This window comes from Mytilus edulis, chromosome 4 (assembly GCF_963676685.1).
Source record: "Mytilus edulis chromosome 4, xbMytEdul2.2, whole genome shotgun sequence".
Classification (NCBI taxonomy): Eukaryota; Metazoa; Mollusca; class Bivalvia; order Mytilida; family Mytilidae; genus Mytilus; species Mytilus edulis.
The window spans coordinates 85,997,600-86,024,377 of NC_092347.1; the positions used below are offsets into that span (position 1 = coordinate 85,997,600).

At 32.0% G+C, this 26,778-nt stretch overlaps 3 protein-coding genes across 4 annotated transcripts; 1 reads left to right on the top strand and 2 right to left on the bottom strand.

Moving 5' to 3' along the window:
- Nucleotides 1–436: 436 nt before the first annotated feature.
- On the bottom strand, nucleotides 437–26,701 carry LOC139520854 (protein FRA10AC1 homolog). The gene is made up of 13 exons (XM_071313850.1): nucleotides 26,558–26,701; nucleotides 25,133–25,194; nucleotides 24,852–24,938; nucleotides 23,728–23,773; nucleotides 23,369–23,445; nucleotides 22,854–22,937; nucleotides 22,218–22,302; nucleotides 7,975–8,020; nucleotides 7,084–7,197; nucleotides 6,760–6,802; nucleotides 6,151–6,236; nucleotides 5,610–5,730; nucleotides 437–789 (listed from the first exon to the last, which is right to left on the bottom strand). The coding sequence occupies exons 1-13, from the start codon at nucleotides 26,582–26,584 to the stop codon at nucleotides 747–749; spliced, it is 921 nt and encodes a 306-aa protein (XP_071169951.1). The 5' UTR covers nucleotides 26,585–26,701; the 3' UTR covers nucleotides 437–746.
- On the top strand, nucleotides 8,459–15,583 carry LOC139520852 (uncharacterized). 2 transcript variants are annotated; one of them, XM_071313847.1, is made up of 6 exons: nucleotides 8,459–9,110; nucleotides 11,064–11,540; nucleotides 12,085–12,564; nucleotides 12,915–13,041; nucleotides 13,486–13,616; nucleotides 14,120–15,583. In XM_071313847.1, the coding sequence occupies exons 2-6, from the start codon at nucleotides 11,208–11,210 to the stop codon at nucleotides 15,287–15,289; spliced, it is 2,241 nt and encodes a 746-aa protein (XP_071169948.1). In that variant the 5' UTR covers nucleotides 8,459–9,110; nucleotides 11,064–11,207; the 3' UTR covers nucleotides 15,290–15,583. The 2 variants fall into 2 exon arrangements, with proteins under 2 accessions (XP_071169948.1, XP_071169949.1); XM_071313848.1 differs by lacking the exon at nucleotides 8,459–9,110 and adding an exon at nucleotides 9,656–9,831.
- Nucleotides 17,356–21,527, bottom strand: LOC139520853 (probable ATP-dependent DNA helicase RecS). Its single transcript, XM_071313849.1, has 3 exons — nucleotides 21,100–21,527; nucleotides 19,772–19,925; nucleotides 17,356–18,366 (listed from the first exon to the last, which is right to left on the bottom strand). The coding sequence occupies exons 1-3, from the start codon at nucleotides 21,428–21,430 to the stop codon at nucleotides 17,424–17,426; spliced, it is 1,428 nt and encodes a 475-aa protein (XP_071169950.1). The 5' UTR covers nucleotides 21,431–21,527; the 3' UTR covers nucleotides 17,356–17,423.
- Nucleotides 26,702–26,778: the final 77 nt, after the last annotated feature.

Below are 26,778 nucleotides of genomic sequence, written 5' to 3' on the forward strand. Positions count from 1 at the left end.
TGTTTCATTAGATACTAAGCTAAGGGTCCGATATATTTGGATTATGGAGTTATTGTAAGGTGAACGTGTGTTTAGCAGGGTTTGTCTGACTTTTGACATTGTTTTCATGGTCGGGTTTGTTTTATATTTGGTGTATGGAATGATTGCATTGTGTACATGCTGTTTTGCAGGTTTTAACTAACCTTGACCTTATTTTTATGGTTCACTAGGTCTGTTTCTCATATACTATAAGCAATAGGCCTTTACCCTCCATGAATAATTGATAATGTTTAAGTTTATGGGATACATGCATTTAAAAAAGATTCATATTACAGACGTCCAACTAAATTCATTCTTCGAGCAAAGCAGCAAGACTTTCAGCACTCTCTTGTCTGATAATCCCTCTTGATTGACATGACAATACTCTTAATAGAGTGGAAGTAGATCAAAAGCAACAAATAGACTGATAGTTTTATTATACCAGCAAGTCTGGAGCGTAAGTCAACATAGTTTTAAATTATGATATTTTGCATGTTGGTTATCATTTTACAGTAATTCATCCATCTGTGACTTAGATATAGTATATTTTACACGCATATATAAATGGGCAACCTGGTCTCCGCTAATAATTCTACATCCTCACTTAGCCTAGCATGTGCAGGCAATATTTTTCAATGAAGTACAGTATGATGACAAATGATACATTGAAACAATAATATCATTGCTATCACAAAAGCTAATTCTCTCTTCTTTCTAACACACCTGTGTCATAAAAACATGTCTTCAAAGTAGTCATCAAACTCTTCCTCCCTAAAACAGAAAACAGGAATTATTTAAAAAGCTTAAATCTGCAGGGCTATTGGTACTTTACGGAACGGAACGGAACGGAACGGAACGGAATTTCATTTAAGGTAATTTATTTTTCCGTTCCGTTCCGTTCCGCAAAGTACCAACGGAACGGAACGGAAAAATAAATTAAAAAGTTTAAATCAGATTCATTTTGATCACTGTCTCTAATCAAGGACGACGTGAGGTCAGTCTAGATATCAAAATGCATGACTTGCAAATGCGTTAATTTCATGATAATTTATCAGGACAATCCGACATATTCATCTACAGAATATTTCCCGATGTTATACATTATTACACATTTCACCTGTGAAGATGAGATTAAGTATACATTTGTGTTATTTGTATATGGAAAACCGTAAAACACAGAAATTTTAAAGTTTGTTTTGTTTTAAAGATTTTTCGAAATTTTGATAAATGCCCCCTTTGGATACCTTAAATGAAATTCCGTTCCGTTCCGTTCCGTTCCGTTCCGTTCCGTAAAGTACCAATAGCCAATCTGCAGCTCATACAATATTTTTTTAAAGAATGCTAGCTATAGCAAATGCATAGCATAAAATGAACCTTAAATCTGGTTACAATAATCTGAACATGAAATCCTTCAAATGGACTTTTATTTATTTAACAATAAATTGATAATAAAGAATACGAAATGGACCAGGTGACAATAAACTGCACAAGAAATGGACCTTATCTGCTGTGAGCCTGTGATATATTCTGAACACAAAATGGACTTTAACATTGGTGACAATAAACTAGACATGAAATGGACCTTAACTCGGGTCACAATGTATTGTTCATAAAATGAATCTTAACTTCATCTGGTGACAATGAACTGAAGATAAAATGAATCTCAACCCTGGTGACAATAATATAATGCCAAAATCATGCATGCAAAATCATGCATACTAAATGTAAGTTAAAAGCTACAGCCAAAAATGTGAACTTAAAAATTACCAAAATTGCCTAATAAACCTTCCATACCTTATACACGCCTGGTAAACCATCTAATCTCAACCAAATGTTGAGACGGAAAAAAGTATTCTGGCACTTCCTGTTGAGCTTTTCTGGTTCAAAATATTCAAAATAAACACAGGGTATGTCGACTTTTCGTCAATTTACTGAAAATCAATGCGGTTTTTGTAAAATCGGAGAATGTCATGCCATAGATATTGGAATTTCAGTTTGTCTCGTGTATAACACAAACGAATATGATTTAAAATGACATTGTAATGACTTTTCTCCAGCAGGTAAATGTGGCCAGCGCAGTCAGCTATTGACAAAATGACAGTGATATCATTGATAAACTAGCATATATATCAGTAAATTAGTATTTTTCTAAAACATTATAAACATAAAATTACAGTTTGTTCTTTTTCTTTATTAATATAATTTCATTAAGCTAAATATGTTATAAAGTATGTCATGTTGAGATTTTCTGGTATCGGTTGAGATATTTTGGAACAATGTTGAGATCTTCTGGTGAATGAAATTTTCAACTATGAAAAAAAAAAGATGTGGTATGACTGCCAATGGGACAACTGTCCACAAGAGACCAACATGACACAGACATTAACAACTATAGGTCACCGTACGGCCTTCAACAATGAGCAAAGCCCATACCGCATAGTCAGCTATAAAAGGCCCCGATATGGCAATGTAAAACAATTTAAACGAGAAAACTAAAGGCCTTATTTATATATAAAAGAAAGCGGAAAACAAATATGATTCAATATGTAACACATAAACAAACAACAACCACTGAATTACAGGCTCCTGACTTGGGACAGGCACATACATAAATAATGTGGAGTGGTTAAACATGTTAGCGTGATCCCAACCCCCCCTTACCTGAGACAGTGGTATATATAACAGTACAACATAAGAACGAACTATAAAAATCAATTAAAAAAGGCTTAACTCATCAGATGGACAAAAATGCAATTGAACGTGGTCGGGTTCTTGAACATCCCGACAACAAAAAGACACTAGGAACAGATTTGAGAGTACTCGCAGTTATCTGACAGCTAACTCACAACTAATAAAAAAATCATGCATCTAAGACTATAAACTATCAATCTGTACACATCCAACATCCAATCAATCTAGTGTAAAGACGTCATAAACAGTCGGAGAAAAACATGACCTTGTGTAGTTTAGTATCAATTACATATACAAATGTAAAAATTCATAAATTTGCCGTATATTGTTTGACATTTCAACAGTCATTTTAATCTTGTCTGTAGTTATGACAGCAGCTTCTAAAGAGGCCTTTGGTTGTAATAGAGTCTGTGTTTTTTAATGTTGTAATTGACATCTCCAGGGCTAGAATTTATTCATTTATTTATGTGTAACATATTTGTTGTTCGTTCATTTTTTTATATTAATAAGGCCGTTAGTTTTCTCATTACAATTGTTTTACATTGTCATTTTGGGGCCTTTTATAGCTGTCTATGCAGTATGGGCTTTGCTTATTATTGAAGGCTGTACGGCGACCTCTAGTTGTTACTTTATGTGTCATTTTGGTCCCTTGTGGAGAGTTGTATCGTTGGCAATCGTACCACAGAAAGAACATTTATAATAAAACGGATACATACAAATTGAAAACAAATCGTGTAAGAAAAAGCAATTATTGGTATGTTAGTTTTCTTTAGTATCATGAATATTTTTGGCTCAACTTCTCAATCATGATCAGGCAAAATTATTGGCTTTTTATTCTGACATTTTTTTTAATTCCTCTTCCACCACATTTTTCGGCATATAACACGTCCGTTTTATTTGGCCATTACATCGCAGACTCCTAACGGATGCAAATTTTGTAAATAAAAATCTTTTGTTTTGGTCCTTTCGGCGTTCGTTCGAGCTATCTGGTAAAGTGTGACCACAGTTTTTAGCAGATATCGCATGCTTAGCATAGACACATACAATTTTTTTTTTAACTATCTCCAGTTGCGGATCCAGAAATGTGGGGGCCCACTGACTGACATAAGAGGGGGCCCGCTCCAGTCACGCTTCAGTGATTCCCTATATAAGCAACCAAATTTTTTCCCAAACAGGGGAGCACGGGCCCCCTGCCCCCCCTAAATCCTCCTCTGATCTCCCACAATTTAGCTACGTCGAATCCAGTTTTAAAATATTTAAAAAGAAAACTGAATTTATATTCAGAAATGGATAATCATTAAATTCATTCTTTTCATCAAAAGTTATTTTCATTTAAAATAGATAATTGCAAAGGAGATGTACATACAATGGAGATTACCTCTAACTGTCATAATCTGAAGGAGAACAGTTTTCCGTTCTAGCGGACAAATGTGGAACTATCTCCTAACACTTTTAAGACAATTCTAGCTTGAACAGTTCTAATCAAGAACTGATTTGGTCATTGGTAAGTTCTACCTAGAACTGATTTACACAGTTCAACCTGGAACTGATCCTGACAGTTCCACAGCTGAAAAAATCTACGACTAGAGCAGAACTGCGACCTGATTTCGCCAAGAACGCATCACGATTGTTTTAAACATGTTTAAAGTTGGCTACTCTCAACACGATCACCAAGACCTCATCAAGACCGTAACACGACCAAACTGCACTACGATCGTCAATATCATTATTTTTTTAGAGATCGTAGGGCGATCACGACCTATTGTGACGGAGCCCGGGTAATAATATAAATGTTGCTGAATATTACCAAATATTAAGGATGTGCCCTGAATGCAGTTGTGACCAAACATCTAAGTTTTAATTATTTCAATACAGCACCTGTAATTACACTAAGTTGGACGTCACTTATAATACTTACAAAGCAATTTTAAAATCGTCATATTTTTTTTTGTGATAAGTATTATTATATAATAATGACAAAAATGACATCTTTTACTCACATTTAAATTATCATCACCCTGAAATAATGTGTACGAAAAAATAAACCTAGAAAAGGGGTCCTGTTCGATTGTTTAGTTTTTAACTATTTTATTTCTTTATAGATGTACGCATTTTCGGCATTAAATAATGTCTGTAAGGAATCGAATTCGTCCAAATCATATTAATGAATAACCATTGTAAAATAATCTTAATTATATTTGTAAGGCATGCATTTTTCTATCGGCAATGCTTAAAATTGTATCTGTATTTGGATTTTATGTTACCACAGACAGAAGACATGAATCAGGTTAACCATAAAAAAGGTAAACTCGAATAGTACAACGCAACCAGAAAGTCTCAACATTGTGACAGAAAGACTCAACCAATACCTTTATATCTCAACCATTTTTATTTTTTTATTTTTCTGCTCAGAGTAGGCCGCTGACAAACAAATATTTGTGCAATTTACAGATGTGGTTATCGTAAAGCCTAAAAAAACACAAATTATTGACATATTTTCTTGCTAAGTCATTAATATCATGGCACTTCTATCGGATTTAAAGAATGTTAACATTATAATTCGTAGGAGAAAAGTGATTGTGACTTCAATTTAAAATATTTTAAACCAAGAAGAAACATATTAGTTACAAGTATGATTTATCTATGGCATGACATTCTCCGATTTACAAAAAAAGTCGTTGATTTTCAGTAAATCGACAAAAATTCGACATACCCTGTGTTTATTTTCAATATTTTGAACCAGAAAAGCTCAACAGGAAGTGCCAGAATACTTTTTTCCGTCTCAACCATTTGGTTGAGATTAAATGGTTTACCAGGCGTGTTATATGTAATAAAGGCTGTACAAAGTAGACACATATTTATGCTGAGCACACAGGAATATCAAATGATCTAGAACAAACCTTGATTTTTCATCAGGTAATTTAGCTGGACCACTCCAGATAGATTTATCCTCTTCTGAGTCAGGTTTTTGAGAAGTTGATTGATCAGGTGGTTTCTTAAAGGTTTCATCTAAACTGGAATCTAAAGTATAAAGTATCTGTACAGTAAATGAATCTGACTTCTTAAAAAGGTCATTGGTTAATAGGTCTTTTGATTGAGGTAAGCCATTTCAATTGATATTTTATAGTGTGTCTTTCTATGTTGTGTTGTTACACTATTGTTTCAGGCAAGTGTGAAGGTTGGTACCTATTAAAACGTTTAAACCTGCAGCATAAGTTTGCACCAGTCTTAAGTAAGGAACCTCTTGTTCAGTGGTTGTCGTTTATTTCTACTCCAGTGGCTTGAGTCCAGCCAGAAATGAAAATAACAATTTTGGTGTATACAACCTCTGCAGCATATATTATATGACTCATGCACTTGAGAGGTCCAAGATATTGTCTATGTGTTAATGATGGACCATAAAAACAAAGCTTTTAACCAAAGGATAAAGATGTATAATACCTTTATCAGACTGCATTTCTTCTGTTTTTTGTTTCTTGTGCTGTGATTTGTCTTTTCTTTTTGATTTTGGAAGAATTTCTTTTTTCCTGTAAATAATCAAAATTAAATTTATGCATAAGGCTTCACAAAATATGTGTGTCTTTGTTCCTTTGACATTAAAAATTTTAGAAGACAACTTCAAAATAGCAGGCATGAGAATTTAACATTTGCTTTGACGCTTTATTCACTTTGTCATGCCTCAATACATTAATCTAGACCTATTTGTTTTCATTTTATAACATTATATTAGTATGTTTGAAATGAAACAAGTTGAACCAACACCTGAAATGGTAATCGTATGGTTTGGTAATAGAGGGTGGATTACGAAAGGTATTCACAGTTGTCTTTCACTAGATAAGTAAAATAGAATAATAATAAAGACAACAACAACCATCAACTACTGCATGGTTATAGTTTATTCTGTTTTCTTTCAAAAAGGCAAGGTATGCATTAAATGAAATTATTTTATTCTAGTTTTGATTAAATACAATGTGATTCAAAATTGATAAAAGTGCATGAAAATAATTTAAAAGTACAAAAAGGTGCAACATATTAAAATGCTGTACATACCTATGATGATAATTTAGTTTGTATGAACAGTCTGGACATAGCCCTGAAAATAACAAATAAAATATGTATGTATTGAAATTGACACGAGGGCTTAGTTTAGTGACTGTGATTTAATTATCTCATTGAAGAATTCACAATGTTATTTCATAATATCTTGAAATTACCCTGTACTGCATGTAATTGCATGAAGTATGCATTCAAAGAAATAATATATAAGCATTGGTATTTACACTTACTTTTTCAACAGATTTTTTTGCTTTTTCATAATTCTACATTTTAGATGCAATATAAAATATAAAAGTGTTTTTCAATCAATCCACTTACGTAATTTGACGAGAGCATTTTTCTTTTCCCCATGTTCCATATACCCAAAGTTCACTTCCCAACTTCTTAATCCTTCTGTTTCTTTACATTTCTTATTGCCACATGAAAACTGGCCTGTGAGAAATAGGAACTCTTTTTTTTATTAACATAGCAACAAAATAAATGAATGAGAGCTTCTACATACTTGTATACTAAAAGGTTACATGTATATATTGCTTCATATTTTTTTATTATAAGTGGCTTAGAAAGCCATATATAATTATGGTGAAGAACAAGCTGACAAACTTTATAGCAACGTCATAAGCAATGTTTAACAATTAAAATGTAAATAAATGTTTGAGAATGGCAACACTGATAATAGAAGCAGTACACTGACTTAGGCACTGATCTACCTAAACATATGATAATATTAAATAAAAATTTGACATACACTTATATTTAAGAATAAAGAATAAATCATTTAAGTCAGTGTCACTATAAAAGCCATCAAATGAAATTGTGACCTCTTTGCAAGTACCAAGACTCATAAGATGTAATGACACACTTCTAAAACTTCCATTAGTGTTTTAAAGATCCTGCGCTCGTGGTCATAAAAGTTTACTTGGTACTCAGAGTACAAAATATGTGCTAAAAAAACCATATCTAAGTATTTTGATAAGTTGATTTCTGGGTCTGGGTCTGAGTCTGATAATCTTAATTGAAAGTTTTTTGATTGCAAAGTACTTTCATTCTCCAGTAATTATGGTTTTATTAGTATTTACTTGCATGTACATGAACTTTGGATTTTTCGTCTGGTTTTTGTTTTACATTGTTGTAGCCTCATTAACTAACAAAAGTGTATTAATTATCCCCCTTTAATCCTATGTAGTGTATGACAATAAAATATATTACCGTTTCCATCCACAACCTCCTTTTCAATTCTCCATCTCATTGCAATCTACAGATACAGTAATTTTGTGTAATTAACAGAAGATAAACAGTTTCATTTGTTGACAACTAAGTTTATTTTAATTGAAAACTGTTCACATTAAAACTATCCTCAATATATAAAAATTAAAAATGCACAATCAACTAAAAAAAAGTGTTATAAAATAAATAATAAATTAATATCAATCAATAAATAAAAAGAGATATATGACAAAAGATCAATGAAACAACAATTTATTAACACAAGTTCACCAAAATAACAATCTAATTGAAATTAAATCTCTCACTCGCTAATTTTTTTATTCTTGGTCGCTGCGTGGGAGATCTAACAACATCCCATTTGACAGGGCGTCAGAGCTCAAAATCGATTGTCCAATCAAAACAGTGCTCCCAAAATCTTCACTGTGAAGTAGACTGGCACAGTCAGTCGCAATTTTTATCGACTTCCGTAAAAGGGAAATAATTCATAACAACAAACTAAACAAAATGGTAGCCCCCAGTACAAATGTAACAAATGGCTTCGGGTGGATTGTCAACACCTAGACGACTTTATAGTCGATCTAACGTGTGTATTTTATGCAACTTTTCGTTTATTGTAACCGAAATTAATGAAAATGGACAAAAAATTGAGAAAAAACTGTTTCATGAAAAATATAAATTGACCACGGAAAGAGTAATCGCTATCCGAAAAGTTATCCCCGATTTTAAAACTGTTGATGACACAAACAATGGGGTGTGTAAGAAATGTTTCCGGCGGATTGAAAAGGTTAATCATTTAAGAGAAGAGGCAAAACGACACGAGGCGGACATTTTAAAGAGTTACTCAGCCGTTCAGAGTGTGTCTCACGTTTCAGACATTTCAAACAAAAGACTCCTAAGGTCTCCATCAACGCCAGATCCATCTAAAAAGAAAAACAAACAATTTCCGTCCATAGAATTGAGGCATTTAGTGCAAATTCCAAATTTGTTTGCACATACATCTACCCAGGTTCATGATGTTAGACCTCTGTATAGCCAACCTACCAACTTGCCAGACATGTCAGAAGCAACCTTTGCACTGCCGCTTAAAATAATACCAACACAGACAAGCATTAAAATTGGTAAGTTTACAGTAACAACATACATTTACTTACTTTCTTTTAATATGTCATGTCAGTAGTTTCATGAATTTGGGGTTCATATGAAAAAAAAAAAGGTATGGGGTTCATATGGAAAAAAAAGTATTGTTTCATTGTAGAAATAGTATGAAATTAAGGAATGTACAGCCCAGTTCTTGCTGATTCCTTGGCTAATTTTGGCTATACATTTTTGTACTTTGGTTTGCTTCATGGTCAGTTCCATGGAACATGTTTATCAGCTCTGCAATATGTTTGTATAATTTATTGACCTTACAAATATTTTCATCTTGAGCTTGAGCACCACTGGAGAGACATTATTTATTTATGTAAATGCACATGGCACATAAAAATTTGTAAACTGTTATGTTACAAATAAGGCTTACATTGTACAATTCTTGGTTGAATTGTTTCATGTTTTTCATGTCAATGCTTTTATTGGTTTGCTAATCATTGATGATTGTTGCCTATTACACCCTCTTCATTTGAACCTTGGTCATGTTGAGGGTTGTCTCATTGACAATCATACCTCAATTTCTTTTTTTTACTATTTGACAAACAAAATGTTTGTGTTAACTACAAATGTATATATATATCATCATCACCAGATAATGCACCAGATTTTAAATCTGCTAAGAGATCTCTTGGGTTTTATAACCAAGAAAAAGAGAACCAGAATTCATCTCTCAAGGACGGAACTGTCAAGGTTTAACAAAAAATGTTTTGTTTTTTGTTCAGCATGTTCAGTTGATACATTTTTATGCAGCATTGTATGATTAAGTTTTCAAATTCATTCCAAATTTCTAAATTTGTTGACCATTTAAAGGATTTTATTTTTTTTTAATCAAATAATACATTGAGATAATAATGAGTTTAATAGCACAATGCATTTGTATACATGTATACAGATACATGTATTTATATGAAAGTATGTTTTTCTTGTAACATAAGTTTTAATCTTTATAGATCAGATCTCTGAATTCAAAATAGATCTTACCTAATCATATCATGCTGCTTTTGTTATATAATGAGAAAAAAAAGTTTCGCAACACATTTTTGACCACACAACAATAGTCTTTGAATGAAAAAATATTGAAAAGAATTTAGTTGTATCATGTATGTTTAATTGTCTACCATAAACTTCCTTTACTTAGCTAACTCGTTTCTTCTTTTTGTCAAAAAAGTGTTAACATGTTAAGTTCATGTGTGCTTTAAGCAATATGCATGTTGTGATTTCCCCTTTCGTGGGAAAAATTTGGTTGATTATATAGGGGATCACTGAAGCATGACTGGAGCGGCCCCCCTTAGGTCAGTCAGCGCCCCCCCCCCCCCCTTTATGAAAAGTCCTGGATTCGCCATTGATATAAACAAATAGAAAATGTCCTTAAAATAGGTACCTTAAATGTTGCAAAACTTTTTTTACTCAGTATAATTTATGTTTAAATTTAAAAATTCTGTTTTTTTGCATTTAGTTTAGTCATGAATGTAGAGTTGACAGTTGTCACATGCATGACATACATGTACTGTGTATCTGAATGATGTGTAACAGTTTATTGATTCAGAAAGTAGCAATCACAATCATCCAACAGATTAAGTGAAAGGATGTCATAGACAATCTGAGAAAGCATCACCATTTGCAATTTCAAAACATATAAACACACATGTACATTAAATCAATATATAGGACCTGATGATTTTTTTCGCCACAATTTTTTTCTCCGCAAAATGTGAAATGGCGCCAGTGGAAACCCTTGGGCCATACATTTTCAAAATGCATGACAATACACTTTTAGGTATATGCTTTTATATAAAAACAAAATAATTTTTTAACAATAAAAATCATATTCATAGATCTCGGCTATGATGTTTATATTGATTCATGGATATATCTAAAATAATTTATGTTAAAATTATTTATTACTATATATTCTCCTTTAGGTATCGATATACTATCCAAGTGGAAAGAAAACTTCAGTTATAACAGCAGAAGCTTATAAAACCATTTGCAGAGCTCTCGTAAGAGGAACTGATAATGTTAATATTGACCGAACAATTGTACAAACTTTATGCAAGTCTAACCCAATGCAAGTTGTACATGGAACTGCAGGGTTAATACAAGAAGAATGCAAGATAATCTGCAAGAGAGGCACCCAAACTTTATTTCAAAAGAAAGGCTATGATGATTTTTTCAAATTCAACTGGGACCATATGTACAATGAGTTAAAAATGATGTGCCCATCAATGCTGGCTATAATATCATCAATAGTTAGTGATATTCCACCTAGTGTTAATACCAAGCCTTTCATGCATATAATGGTAACTGCTGCAATTGGATTACATGGACGATCACAAGAAATGTCAGCAATACAATACATGGTTGGATTTCTTTTGACTCATGGAGGCTGTACACAAAGAGTATGTTCTTCATTATTTCTTATACAAGTTAATGGTTAATGTATTCATTATTATAAGAATTGTACAATATTCACTCTCAGTTTTAGGGGCATATCATGATGTACTTGCTGCTGAACATGACATATATCCACAATTCCATCATCATTATAAAAAAAGAATCTTATATTTGGATCTGCAAAGATATATTTTTTTCTAAACACTAAGTAGCTATATCATTTGTCTAACATTCTAAAACTTTAGACATTAAAATATATAAAAACATCTACACAAGATACAGAGGTACAATGTACATGTAGTTCAATTAAAACAATGAACAAATTACATGTTTCTACTTTGTTGGGCACTTTTAAGAAAAGTGTCTTGTTACATATAAAAGTGACTGCTAATTATTGATAATGGTTACATTATTCTTGATACAAGAACATGATGGATACATTTAGTCATCAGTTTATACATGTCTTAGATGCATATATTTGTATTTAATTATTTTAGGCATCTATGCTACCTATTAACTATAATTTATTCATTTTTTTTATAATTATAGGATATTGAAAGACTAGCGAAAATCGGAGTTTGTGTGCACCCACAGACAATTCATAATAAGTTAGCAAGCTGGCAAGACAAACTTGACTTAGAAATACTGTCTATTCGAGATTCATGGGCAAATGGTGGAACTACAAAATACCAATTAATTGGAGATAACTGGGATAAAAACATCCTCCCATCTTACCGCACTTCTGATCAGAAAACACTTTCCTTACACTTGTTTAACATGTATGCCATTGTAGACAGAGTTCCAGCAGAAAAAAATACAAGTGAAAGTTTCCTAGATGTGTCAGACCTTGACCTGTTAACATTCATTCCATCTTTAACAGAACAAAAACAATTGATGCAGGAACTCACTTTTATTTTTGCAACATCTGTTATTCAGAATGTGCCTCAGATTGGACGACTTTTCAAGAAAATATATCCAGAACATTTAAACCATACCTACAGTGACTATGCTGGATTAAAGACAGCCCAGGTATTTGTAACTCCTATTATTTTAATTATTAAACAACATACTTCATCAAACTATATCATTTGTTAAAGTGACTTTAAAGGTCATATTTCTCTTCATCTGACTTAGACATAGGACCTCAAGATAAAAAAATACAGATAAAAATACCTTGTGGAGGTGGGGAAATTAACTTTTTCATTTTTTGACATATATAGACTCTTGATACATGTACATGTATTTGGCAAATGAATGTGATGTTTCATGTACCATTGAAGATATATAATAGTTTGTATGGGTATTTTACATTTCAACCTGTACATGATTTGTTTTCAATTTGTTCATGCCATTCATTATAATATATATATTGTTTTCAGTATCCTCTTGGAATATATGACTGTAATGAAAACAAGACACAGGAAGTCATTCAACTTTTAAAAGAACTGTCGGACAAGTATGTGCCATTGAAGGATGGTAAAATAGTAGAACCAGTCTTTTTTGGAGGTATGCATGTTTTATAATTCTTCTGGCACCTCCATTTCCTCAACCCTTTAAAATTGGTGCCATGATTTAGTCAATAGTGCTGAAAGTGGCATTAAACACCAACAACCAATCAACTAACTATTGACTTTTTCAGTTTCAAGGTCACATCAAATTTAACCTGTTCTTTCATCATGTCCTGAACAGTACAGTGACAATAAATTGTAAGCCAGGGATCTAAAAATTCTTATTGAAAAATTTATTTTTTTTTAAATTATTTATGAGCACATGCTTACAAATTCTACACTGGAACAATCAATATGTCTTTTCAATATGACCTACACACAACTATTTCGCAAAACAAATGATGTTGTAACTGACAATAGGCTTTACTCTTCTCCATTACAAATGATTAAGAATATTTTATTGTAAAATCTGAAAATTAAATCAATATTTATCATTTTAAAGGAGACAGACTAACAGATGAGCGAATACAGGGTGCTCAAAGTGCCATGGGCAATGCAGACACAGCAAAAGAAAAATTGGAAGGATTCATCTCTAAAACTGAGGATTTCCATAGGCTGATGAATTTCTTAGAGGTAAATTACTAAAACATTCTATAAACTGGCATATATGTACATTTTGTATGTACTCCAACATGTTCAATTTTACTAATATGCTAATCTGTAAGCATTGCTTTGGGCATTAAAATTTACTTTTCTCTGTCTACATTAAGTAAAATATTAATTTCCATTTCTGGAAAACTAGATTTGTATAAAAATAAGGAGATATGGTATGATTGCCAATGAGACAACAATCCACAAATGTTTAAATGTGGATGAAAGCAATTATAGGCAAGCATATGGCCTTCAACAATGAGATAAACCCATACTGTATAGTAGTCTTTCCTCATGATCAATACTTTATGAAAAATCAGAAGATAAGCAGACCAGATATTTTAATGCGTACATTCAAGTATGTAATATTTAAAATGTATAGAATTCAAATAAGAACAATGACTACTACCCATAACTATTAACAGAATGTACCTTTACTGAAAAAAACCTATTTATTTAATTTTATGATCGACCTATGTTTGCAGGCTATACACAAGTTGACATACAACAGTGGAAGTGGAAATGACCCATGTACAGCCTACTACTATCGAAACCTACTCAATATGAGAAATGTGAAAGGCAAAGTTAAAAACTCTTATAGGCCATATAAGCTACTGTATTATACAATTTTGGATGCTGTTTTATTGTTAATGTTTTTCACATACTTCAACTTAGCTGATTTAGACTCAGACATCCCTATTCCAGAGAACTTTGAAGACATGGACAAAATAAAACAAATTGATTGGCTTGATACAATCTGTAGAAATATTCTTCAGCAATTCTTTTTTGAAAATAATGAAGACATATGTCATGCTGTTAGGGAAGTTCTGTCAGATCCAGAGCATGAAGTGAATTATTGGACTGCAAACCTTGAAGATGGACATGTGAAATGTCATTTTTGTGCAAGGACATATACTTATGTTGGCTCATTAAAGTCCCATGAAATGAAAGTACACGGTGTTCAAATAAAAAAAGAAAAGAAAAAAGCTACTGTAAAAGATCAAGATCAGCTACAAGACTATATTTTGATGCTCTTTAAACTAACACTCCTTCATAAAAACCTTGACACTGCAGTTGACATGGGAGATGGTGAGAGATGTGTAAGATCAACCAAGTATGAATTGCCCATTTATAACAAAACTAACAAAGTGAAATATGTTATTGCTTCTGTACACTTAACAAGTTTAATATCAGGTGTTCTTCCTGGTGATCAGTCTCAAAGCTTGATATCAAACAGATTTGTGAATGTACAGGGTGGTAAAAATAATAATATAGCTCTTGATGAGCATTTAGAAATGCTCAATCGTGACAGCAAGATCACTTGTACTGGACACCAAACGAAAGAAAGCATCATCAAACATTCTAAGGAATATGCTCACTTAATCAACTACATAAAGTATTTCGAGCTTATCAGCGGTACTAGAAAACGCAAGGGATTTCATCACTTGCCATCTTATTGTGAGGATGTGAGAAAAGTTGCTAAGGACTTATTGGAACACAGTGCACTTAAACATACAATCAATCGTAAATTAAAATGTAAAGACTTAAAAATTGACAGAAATCCGTTTGAAAATTGTGTGTCAGGACTGTCATCTATGATTCATCGTCATAAACCGCCAACTCCATTTCGTCGTTTACGTGACAAGCATATTTAGTAGTTGTGTGATACCGTGTCTTAGTGTAGTATTTTCTCACTGGCTATATATAGCTATTAAACCATGCCTTATCCTTGTCAAACTCTACATCTAGTCTCTGGTGGAACTTTTCTCATTGGCAATCAAACCAAATCATGCAAATCTTATTTCGTATAAAGATCAATTTATATATACAAGACCTTCTCACAAGCAGACATGTGCTTAAAATGTGTGAATATCAAGTTGGCTAGGAGCTCTATAAACCTCATGTTTACTATGCTTTGTTTGTCTCTAAATAAAATTTACTTGCTTAAACTTACTTCTGAGTATTCACTATTCATGCTACATGTATTATAATTTACTGATATAATTATTGTCTTGCAAATGAATAATATGAGATCTGATGTATATGTCAACGAGACAGCAACCCAATTATAACAAGAGTGGACACACTAAAATGTCTCACCTTTTCTAGTGTTCTCAATTGAATTAATGTTGATAAGTTTTTTCTACAAGCATTGATTAAATTCAATGTTCACATGTTTAAGGTGAAATAAACAATCACAGGCTGAACAATCATTCCAAACACCAAATTCAGTTAGCCTATTGCTAAAAGTATCTTAGAAACAAACCTAATCAAAAAAATTTAACTTTGACCAATGAACCATGAAATGAGGTCAAGGTAAGATACATCTTACTATTATTCAATACACAACTATAAATAACTTATAATATCTGAAAAACTATCCCATTTAAAACTTAATATTGACCAACCACGAAAATTAGATCAGAGTCAAATAATACCTGCCAGACAGATGTAAACATCTTACAATTATTCTATACACCAAATGAAGTTCTATCCCTATTGTATCTGGAAAACAGACTAAATCATATCAATGAACCATGAAATAAGGTCAAGGTCAGATGAAGCATACCAGACATATTTACATGTATACACATTACATTATGATTCATTCCATAGATTGTAAACCAAATAAAGTTCTTGTATTCCTAGCTTATAGTATATCAAATTAAAAAAAAAACAGCATTGACCAATGAAACAATGAAAATGAGGCGTCAGGTAGGTGATCGTTGGCAGCGTAAGCTCTCAACTTAAAAGCTTAGTGTTTCAGTAGTAGAAGACCTGGATGCTTCATACTTTGTATATAGATGTTACAAACTTTTTGTCTGTCTTATGACAAACATCCTAAACTTAAGGTCTCATTATATATCAACTTATCAAGCTGTATATTGTCCTGAGGTTGAGCCTCTCAAAATTGTTGATAAATTTAACACAAAACTTTCAACAAATTCTTCAAATGAAAATAAAACACAAAAACTCAACATTGGCCAATGAACCATGAAACTGAGGTCAAAGGAAGACGTGTGATACCGGCTAGACAGACATTTTCAGTGGTTGTCTTTTGTTAGTGTGTTTCATATATGTTTCTCGCTTCTTGTTTTGTAAATAGATTAGACTGTTTAGATTTTCTGTTTGAATTGTGTTACACTGGTTATTTTGGGGCCCTTTATAGCTTACTGTTCGATGTGAGCTTTTGCTCCGTGTTGAAGGCCGTACTTTGACCTATAACTGTTTTAACTTTTTATACATTGTTACTTGGATGGAGAGTTGTCTCATTGGCACTCATAAAGCATCTTCTTATTTATATGTACACCTTTTGTGCTTACAATCATTCCATATTCCACATATAGTTGACCTACTGCTAAATAGTATTTAAGATATAACTTGAACCTTAAGCTTGAAGCGAGGTTCTGACAGACATGTATCTAGTCGTTTTAAGGTACCCATCTGAAATGCTGACATGAAGCTTGATACAAAATTTCAGGAAGTTGCTGAGAGTGGCACAAAATTTTATGGGACAGACATATCAGTGAACTTTCTTTTGGAAAGGTGGTTTAATTACAACAGGTGCCTAGATATGAAAAGTTGCTGGCTGTCTCATTGGTAATGATAACCATTTTCCTTTTTCCATTTAGATACAACAGAAAGGCAAATGAATTTATCTGTCTCATTGGCATTGTCACACTCATACAACTCATTTGACCAAACAGTAAATTATATGCGGTTAACTTTGGAAAAAAATGGCTTTATTTACATGATTTATTTACTACTTTTGTCAATTCATATTCTTTTTTAATCATCACAAATGTCTAGATCTGGTAGTCCCATTAGTTCAGCTTCATACTCAGCCCAGTCATAACTTTCTGTGTTGGAATCAGATTCACTTTCACTTATATTTGATGTGTCTGTGAACATTATTTCAAGTGGTAAAGTATCACATATTCCACAACTACATTTTAAAGCACAAAGATCACAACATGTGTGGCTGGTTTCTACACTTCTCAATTTATCCATGTCGGATTTCTTTAAGAAAGGTTGAAGTAAAGCTGTTCTGCGGCAATCTTTACTGCTGTACACTTGTTTAACGTCTACATCAACATGCCTACTGTTGTAAGAATTGTACAGAATTAGTCCCAAAGAAGGTTTACCATTTCTTCCAGCTCTACCCATTTGTTGAATAAGATCAAGTGTGGTTTTCGGTGCACCATACAAAATAATGTTTTGGCAGTCACAGATGTCAACACCCATGCCCAGTGCTGAGGTGGCTACGATAATTCGTAAAGAACTATCTGGCTTTTTAAGTTCCGTTAAAATCTTGTCTTTCCTTGATGTTGTACTCTCTGAATGATACATATCAATGTATCCAATATAACTAGGGAGTTCATTTGAAATATATTTATACATTTTAGAAACGTCTATAATTGATGTACAATAAATTAATGTTTTAGGAAAATTTTCCTTCTCTTTATGCAAGCCATCTATAAGCCAGCACATAGCTATCTCCAGTTCAGTGTTAACTTTATTGACCACAATCTTAATGTTTTCCTTGTTTGGTGACATTGTAATGTCAGTCACATCTGGGCTTAGGTTTAGGGCATTCATTACACGCTTTCTTATTTTTAATGTACATGTTGCACTTAATGCGAGAACACTGGCAGTGGGACATATGGATCTAATTTCTCCTATGTGCTGGAACCATTTTCTGAATGCTGGTTTCCCATCAATATCTTCTCCCCTGAAATACAAATTTAGATAATTTAGCAACAGATATGTATAGTTTGTTCTTATTTCATAATGCAGTTAAAACATTGCACCAGGCTAGGGGAGGGTTTTGCAACAACAAACATGTTAACTCCATCTTATTATGTATGTGTCTAGCTGTCCCAAGTCAGGAGCCTGTAATTCAGTGGTTGTTGTTTGCTGTTGTATATCATTATATTTTTTTTTCATTTACAAAATGTATTGTTTTGTTCTTAAACAATGTTAAATAAGGCCTATTATTGCTTTCATTGCAGTATGTTTTTGTTCATTGTTGAAGACCCATTAGTCATTAACTATGTCATTTGTTCATTGTTGAAGAGTTCTTTCATTGGCAATCAAACCACATTTTCTTATTTTTATATTATAGGGTTATTGCATGAATATTGGGGAATATTGTCCCGAGTAGAATTTTATATTGCACGAGCTTGCGAGTGCAATATATGTTCTACGAGGGACAATATTCCCCAATATTCATGCAATAACCTTATTGTATAGCAATATAATATTTGAAAGTGAAAATTGGTTTAAACTAAGATTTTGTCGTTGATGACGTCATGAATTTTGAAGATTTATTGCACTAGTGCAATATTATATTGCTATGCAATAATAAGAAATATTTTAGATATGCTTTGCATCTTTTTTGGTGAATAGCATTCAATTTAGTAATCATTTCACATTGGTAGTAGAAGCCATCTCATTTTCATGTTGCTTAATATAATTAGATGGTTGTACTTATCTTGATTAGTACATATATTGCATGTTGCAACTTAATATTTGATCCCAATTGAAATCACCCAATCAAGGGCACCTACTATGGGAACAACCACTTAACTTCAAGAGGGGGGGGGGGGGGCTATGTTTTTTGTCAGGGCCAGACATTTTTGTTCGTGGTTCGCACAAACAATTTTATTTGATTTGTCAAAGCTATCAATCAGATTATTTTTTTTTCTAAATTTAATACCATCTGGAATCTGGATTCAGAATATTTTTTTTGTCATCTCCTTGAACAGAATATTTTTTTTCATCAAATTGGGAATCAGATTATTTTTTTAGGAAAAAAACATAGCCCCCCCCCCTTTTGCAGTTAAATGGTTGTTCCCCAATGAAAAGCAAAAATGAGAATTGATAATATTGTGCAACTTTAAACTTTATTTTGTTATTATTAGCACTATACAAATTTGTACATGAACTAAAAATTATAACATTGAAACAGCTGATGAAGCCCACTGGTCACAATACACCTAATTAACAAGTAGATTTTTCTGTAAGATAACCAGGTTAAGAAAGATTTGTTTTCTCAATTTACCGTCATTGTAAGCTTAAGTCATGTAAGTGAACATTTTTTTGTTGATTAAAAAGCATCATTTAAATTTTCTTACCAAGTTGCAATAGTGTGAAACTCATCAATGACAATTGTGGACACATGTAAAGTCTTTAAGACTTCTCTGCAGATAGGATCTCCAACCAGTGTCTCAGGAGATGCATAGATGATGTTTACATCCTTCATGTCCTCACTGATATCAGAACTTGAGCCTTCAACAGAAAATATTCATTATAGATACAAAAATATGTGTCCATAGGACAAGACACCATGTGCATCATTATATTTCACATTTTTTTTATTTTAGTTTCCATGTGTTTTATGCAAAATCATTCAGCCTGATGTATTTTCTCATTTGAATTGTTTTGCATTGGTCAATTAATTAATGGCCTTGTATTTAGTTTACTACATGTATGCAGTATGTGTTTGCTCATTGCTGAAGGCCATATGGTGACCTATCATTGTTAAATTCTACATCATTTGGTCTTTTGGAGAGCTGTTTAATTGGCAATCATACCACATACATGACATACATTCTTATTTTTATATTTATATAAAAAATGAATAGAATTAAGGATAAATTGGTTTAGTTACTGTATGTCAATCTAGACTAATTATAAATTAAAATCTCCACGCTTGGTCATTTTTTTTAATCTTTGTTAGTAATCTCCATGTCATGGGGTGGATACGTAACTTCCTAAAAACGGGGATGTGCCAAAAATATCAAAGGTATTGAATTGTCTTTAATAGAGACCTAAATAGACTGTCTGTGATTTCTTATTGGTAATAAATGTTTCATCATTGAATTAGTCCAAACTCTTTTAATACTTTGCCTGAGTTGACTTTTTAGACAAACAGAGTAGACTTATTAGCAGTCCGGGACTCCCCAAGTTGTACAATTATTCCACCCAGTGGTTTGACGGTAAATTGACCCCCTTTTTTGAGTCCAACAAAAAATTGGTATGTGCCTTTTCCCCCTACATAACATGATTACACGGCTAGTATTAAAAGCAAAGACTTGTTGACACCGAGTCAGAATAATGTGTTTGGATATGGTTGCATTAGATAAAATAAATAGTCTCATATTCATTATGTACAACATGTAAATTAATCCCAATTACCCTGAAATACAGGAACCACATGAGGGGTCCCAATCCATATAGAGCACTTAAATAACCCTAACCCCTAACAACTAGTATTTATTAATTACTATTAACCCATTCTCTAAACTATATGGGCCACTAAAGTAAAAGCAGGCCAAAACATACAAATGTAGACCCCCAATAAATAAGCAGAATCCCAAAATAGACAAGTACAAATGTACACATGTACAGGACCCCTTCCCAAATGACTGTACATTTCTAGCTGAAGCAAATTTATAGTTACCTATATACACTGCTTTAAGATTTGGTATCTTCTGGAGTCTTTCAACCTGGTCCTTCATGATTGAAACCAGCGGGCAGCACACTATTATTTTACCAATGTCATTAATATGCAATTCACGTTGTACAGGAATACACATTTGAAAAGGCAAGGATTTGCCGAATCCTGTTGGTAAAACGGCCAAGCAATCATCTCTCGATATCATACATTTCAAAATTTTCATTTGTTCTGCTTTTAACTCTTTAACTCCGAACTGAGGAAGAATTTTAATTATCGCTTCATTTATTTCACTCGAATCACTGGACGTCGCCATTTTGTATGCCAAGCCGAACATCAGTAATAAAACGATCGCTGATTGGATTGAAAGAAATCTCGGAAACGATTTTCATTGGTCAGAAAAAGGTGGCAAATTTATTCAAATTTTGAGCTCTGACGCCCTGTCAAATGGGATGTTGTTAGATCTCCCACGCAGCGACCAAGAATAAAAAAATTAGCGAGTGAGAGATTTAATTTCAATTAGATTGCCAAAATAACAAACATCTAGAATTCACTGTCATCTTAGATGGAAAAACATACAATTCTATAATAAAACATGCTGCATAAATTATTAAAAGCAATTGTTTCCATAAAAAAGAGATACAAAGTTTGAAGCAAAATATACACAACAATCATTGTACAGACTGACAGATTGACTCTCCAAATCCAAGATATCTTCAAAAGAAAACAATAAGTTTTGATTTTGAAATTTCTTAAACATAGTTTACATATATAAAATTATCAGCCTGGATACTATGTTAATTATATACAAAAAGCATTCCCCTGCATTAAATTTACCAATCTGATACAGGTAGACAGGCTGCTATTTCACATTCTGACTTATTAAGGTAGAAACACACAGTTAGGAGTGTAGTTTCCAATTTTGACCCTAGTGGATTTTTCAAATATGTTTTTGTACAATAAAATTTATTTTTAGACAGCTGATAACTTATCTAGCCTTCAAAGCTGGGTTATAAGAAGACAAACAGAAATCTTAATTTGAAAGAAGGCAAGTGAAAGGGAAGGTAAAATCTATGAGTATACAGGTAGGTTACATTCAGGATATTTGATTTTGATAACATCACCTTGTTTTCCTTGTACCTGCTGAGATCTGTAATACAATACTCCTTGAACAGTTTGTCATAATACTTCTTGGCGAGTCTCTTCTCCCTGTTGATACAAAAAATATTATTGAGTCTGTGTGTCATATGAACCTTTCAGTATAATCTCAATTAATGTATAGATGCTCTGTGATGTTTTAAAGATGTCAGACAGAATAAGACCAGGATGAGGAATATCATACTTTGGGCAGATGAAGAAAATGCATTGAAACCTGTCGAAACCAAATCTTGCAAACACCAAAAAACCTGGCTTCACCAAGTATGATCTTACGCCAAGTTATATCAAATTATATGTGTTGTGAACCTGATGAATCAGATAATCTGACAAACAGAACAAATCTTAAGTCCAGAACGGGATTGGTTCAGACAGGTTTCACTGTTCTAATAATTTGTAAGATGATTTCCCACATGACAGTTAAAAAGACACTGACTCTAGCATAAAATTGATAGCACAATCCTGTAAAACTTGAGAACCATCATATAAAATGTAGTTTAATGTAGATTCTTATATATGCACCATAATTGTCATATTTACAATGATAACATTAAGGAATATTTACTAGAATATTCAATAGTTTATGGATACACTATGTTAAATACCATGTTTCATCAGGATCATCTTCTTCATTCCATAGGAATCTGTGATGCTCTTTAATAACATCTATGTCTCTTTTATCTTTGGAACTAGAAATATATTTATCATTAAATCAAAACTCCAAATGAAATTTATGCAAATGAAAGATAGAGGGGGAAAAAAAATTCTTTTAACAAAGATGTAACCAATGTTCAAATCAAAATGATATCATAAATTTCACTTCATTTACATACAATTTTATATTCTAAAATGTAATTTGTGTTTAAATTGAGATATGACTAGGTTCAAATTTAAGTTTAAATTACATAGACATTTACCTTTGTAGCACCAAAAGCAAAATATGTTCAGAAATAATACTTTTTGTTTAATAAGTCTTTATAATAATGAGAACACATTTGAAGTGTCATTAAGAACAACTTTGGCAAACTTTCAAGAGTTGTCTCCCCTTCTTTTAGTAAGGATGTTTTTTTAATCTTTTAGCAAAATAACGAGTTGTAAGATTTATACAATTAATGCATACCTGTCTCTTTTAAAATCTGCCTTTGATCCACTGTAGTAAAGTATGTAGTCGTTAATAAACTTCTTATGACGTGCAAACTGATTCAATGTCAAGGAAAGTAAATAATGTTCATGAATATTCAAAATTAGTCTACATCAAAATATTATTTTTTGGTATTTCAAGAAAAATAATTTTAACATTTATGTTATATTTTAAATGTTATTTCAAAACAGTCTTCCCATGATATCAACCAATAGACTCATCTTCCTTTCAATTTAATCTACTAAATATGCTATGCCTTCACTTTGCATTTGTTGTTTGTAAATAAGTATGTCTTTAAACATCTTCTATTTTCATTCTATACCAACATAAAAGGATACAGCATCCATACTAAGAACATGAAATCTTTGGTTTTTCCATTCTTCTCTGAAATCAGAATAAAATGAAGTTCACAATGCAACATTTAAAAACAAATATAGATTAATGAATATCATATCTGCACAGTGCACTTAGTCTAAAATTATTCATTCTTGAGAGAAAAAATAATATTCCTCAATTTTTGTAAATGTGGAATTTAAGACCCGAAATATGATTGATGTGATCCCATAAAACAGATAATTCTAACAGTCTTAATTTGATGACGTCTAATATATATTATCAAATTGTGAATAAATCTCTACATTTCAATTTTCAGAGAGTAAACTACTTCTTACCAATTTCAAACAACTCACTAGCCAAAAACTAAGACATTACTTCAACTGATTTCTTTTATTATAATTTCCTTTTTGTAACAAATTATAAAAAAAAAGGTAAGCATTTTTTTCTGTTGAAATATAGCTTTGCTATGTTTACAAAATTATTTATGTAAACCAATACCAGTCATTTATAAGACATGTATTACCAAAGTAAAACTTAGTAGTCATGATTTAGCTATAGAATGTGGTCGCTATTCTGCAATTCCAAGAAGCAATAGACTATGTAGTTTTTGTAAAAATGACATTGAAGATGAGATGCATTTATTTTAAAATGTCCTACTTATCAAGGTCTTAGATCTTATTTAATAAAACCATATTATTGGAGAAAACCTTCTATGTATAAATATATATATTAATGAGTTCTAATAATCTTAGAGAATTATGTTATATGGGTAAATTTATATTTCGTGCACAAAAATTAAGATCTAACATGATGTAATATGTTTCACACATTACCTTCTGCTATCTATGTATACTTTGTGTAGTTTATATGTTGTATGCCTATAGTTGTTATGACTTTGGTAAATAAAGATATAATATAAGATTTTCCTGAAATTGCTGTAAGCTAGGTATGGAAATATTCTACTGTGAGACTTTTGCTTTGAGATCTACACCATCTTTTTCTGTGTAGACATATTCACTAAGTAGATTGTAAGATAAGTATAGGTTTTTGGAGGATGTTCTTTCTTAATTTAATTTTTTGAATTTTAAAAAAAAATATTAATATTAAACTATGACATTAAACATACTTGCTGTATTCTTCTTCGACATGTCTTTTGTTTGTTATCTTTTCTGATGCTTTCTTCTTTGGTGGCACTAAATCATTCCTCTTCTCTCTGAAGAATAAAATCAAATATGTCCCTTACTGCTCACAGAATCATAGATTTAAATTTATATCATCTTTGAGCATAAGGTAATAACATGATATCATTTTTAAAGTAAAGACAAACACCATTTCAACAATACATGTATCATAATGATATCAACATGTCATCACAGAGGTAAAATAGGAAAACTAGACAATAGTTACCTTCTCCTGTCTGCTTCTGAGTCATATTCAAATTCTGAATCAAGACCACCTCCTTGGTGAATCTAAAATTTAAAAACAAATATCAGTCAGGGGACTTACTGAAATAAATGATTTTTAAATCACTTATTTGAGTAGCAAATTCAAGGTTTTGTCACAAATTGGGATTTTGTAGTTTTTTCAAAATTTTAAACACATAGATTTAAATAATATCTTTAATTAGTAAAATTTAAAAAAAAAAAGAACTTTTTGCTTCTTTTAAGTAGCAAGGTTTATGCCTTTGATGCTATCATGTAGCTGAAAATTCTATTTTAGTTGAAAAATGCTATAATAATGGCTTTACATAATGAACTGACACTTTCTTAAAAGATTTTCCCCAGCAGTGGGAGTATTTTTCCTGTGAAGTTCAAGGTTTCATCTTTCAGATTATGTAATAAAAGAGGGACGAAAGATACCAAAGGGACAGTCAAACTCATAAATCTAAAACAAACTGACAACGCCATGGCTAAAAATGAAAAAGACAAACAGAAAAAAAGTGATTTTTATGTCATTATCCTTGATTCAGTACAAGGTCATCACCTGAAATGACCTGGTCATCCTAGACAACACAGATGTTGGTTCTGATAAGTTTAGAAACATAATTAGTCCCTGGATCATTAGTATTCTATATTTAAAGCTACAATAAAATTAAATCACTTCTTCTAGTGATTTATTTGTACTACTTAAATAGGTGATTATTGAAGAAAGACAACTCTAACTTCCAACCTTTATGGAAATAATGTTACTTGAATCGGTGATTTAGAAAATCACTTATTTAAGTAAGTCCCCTGACTGAATATACTTAAATGTAATCTCAAAGAATAAGACTTAATTAAGTTACATCAAATATCTACTTACATAAGCATCATGATGGATGCCACATGTGGAGAAAGATCTGCTTACCATTCCAAAGCATTTGAGGTGGGTTTTTTTTAAATTTTACTAATTCCTCAGTTTTTGGAAAGGTTCAGGTTGCTTATTCTTTGGTTTATTATACTGTTACATTGTATATTGTGTTTGTAAATTGAAAAACAAAGGATGAGAGGGAATTAATCCACATAAAAAAAGTATTTACACACATAAAATAAACAACTGCACTTTTGTTGTTGTACTTCATGTGGGTCTCATTTGGGTCTAAGCATGACGCGGAATTGTCAATTTTTGTAAGCGCGACATGTGAAAGTGAAATTATTGTGCCGTGAAGACGGGAAATGAAGTCTAGCAGGACACAGGAAATAACGACAATTGTGTAAACAGGATACGGGAATCTGACAAAACAGTAAGCGGACCCGGGATCAGAACCCCCCACCTCCAATGAGACCCCCCTTCATCCTGATGTTACAGTAGCTTGTTTTGTATATTTTATTGGTTTTTTTTAATGGTGTTTACCTTTGCAAGATCAAAAGATTCTGCCATATTAAGACATCAAATACAGACGGTATATTTCAAAACATAAGCAAGAATAGAATATTCATATAATATTGTTCTGCACTTTCACTTTTGTTTCAAAACAGGATATGCTTTGGACCATCTAATTTTGAATAGGGGTAACTGTGTCAAAATATAATATTTATCTAAATAAGTCTCTCTTTTTCCTGCGGTTTATATAT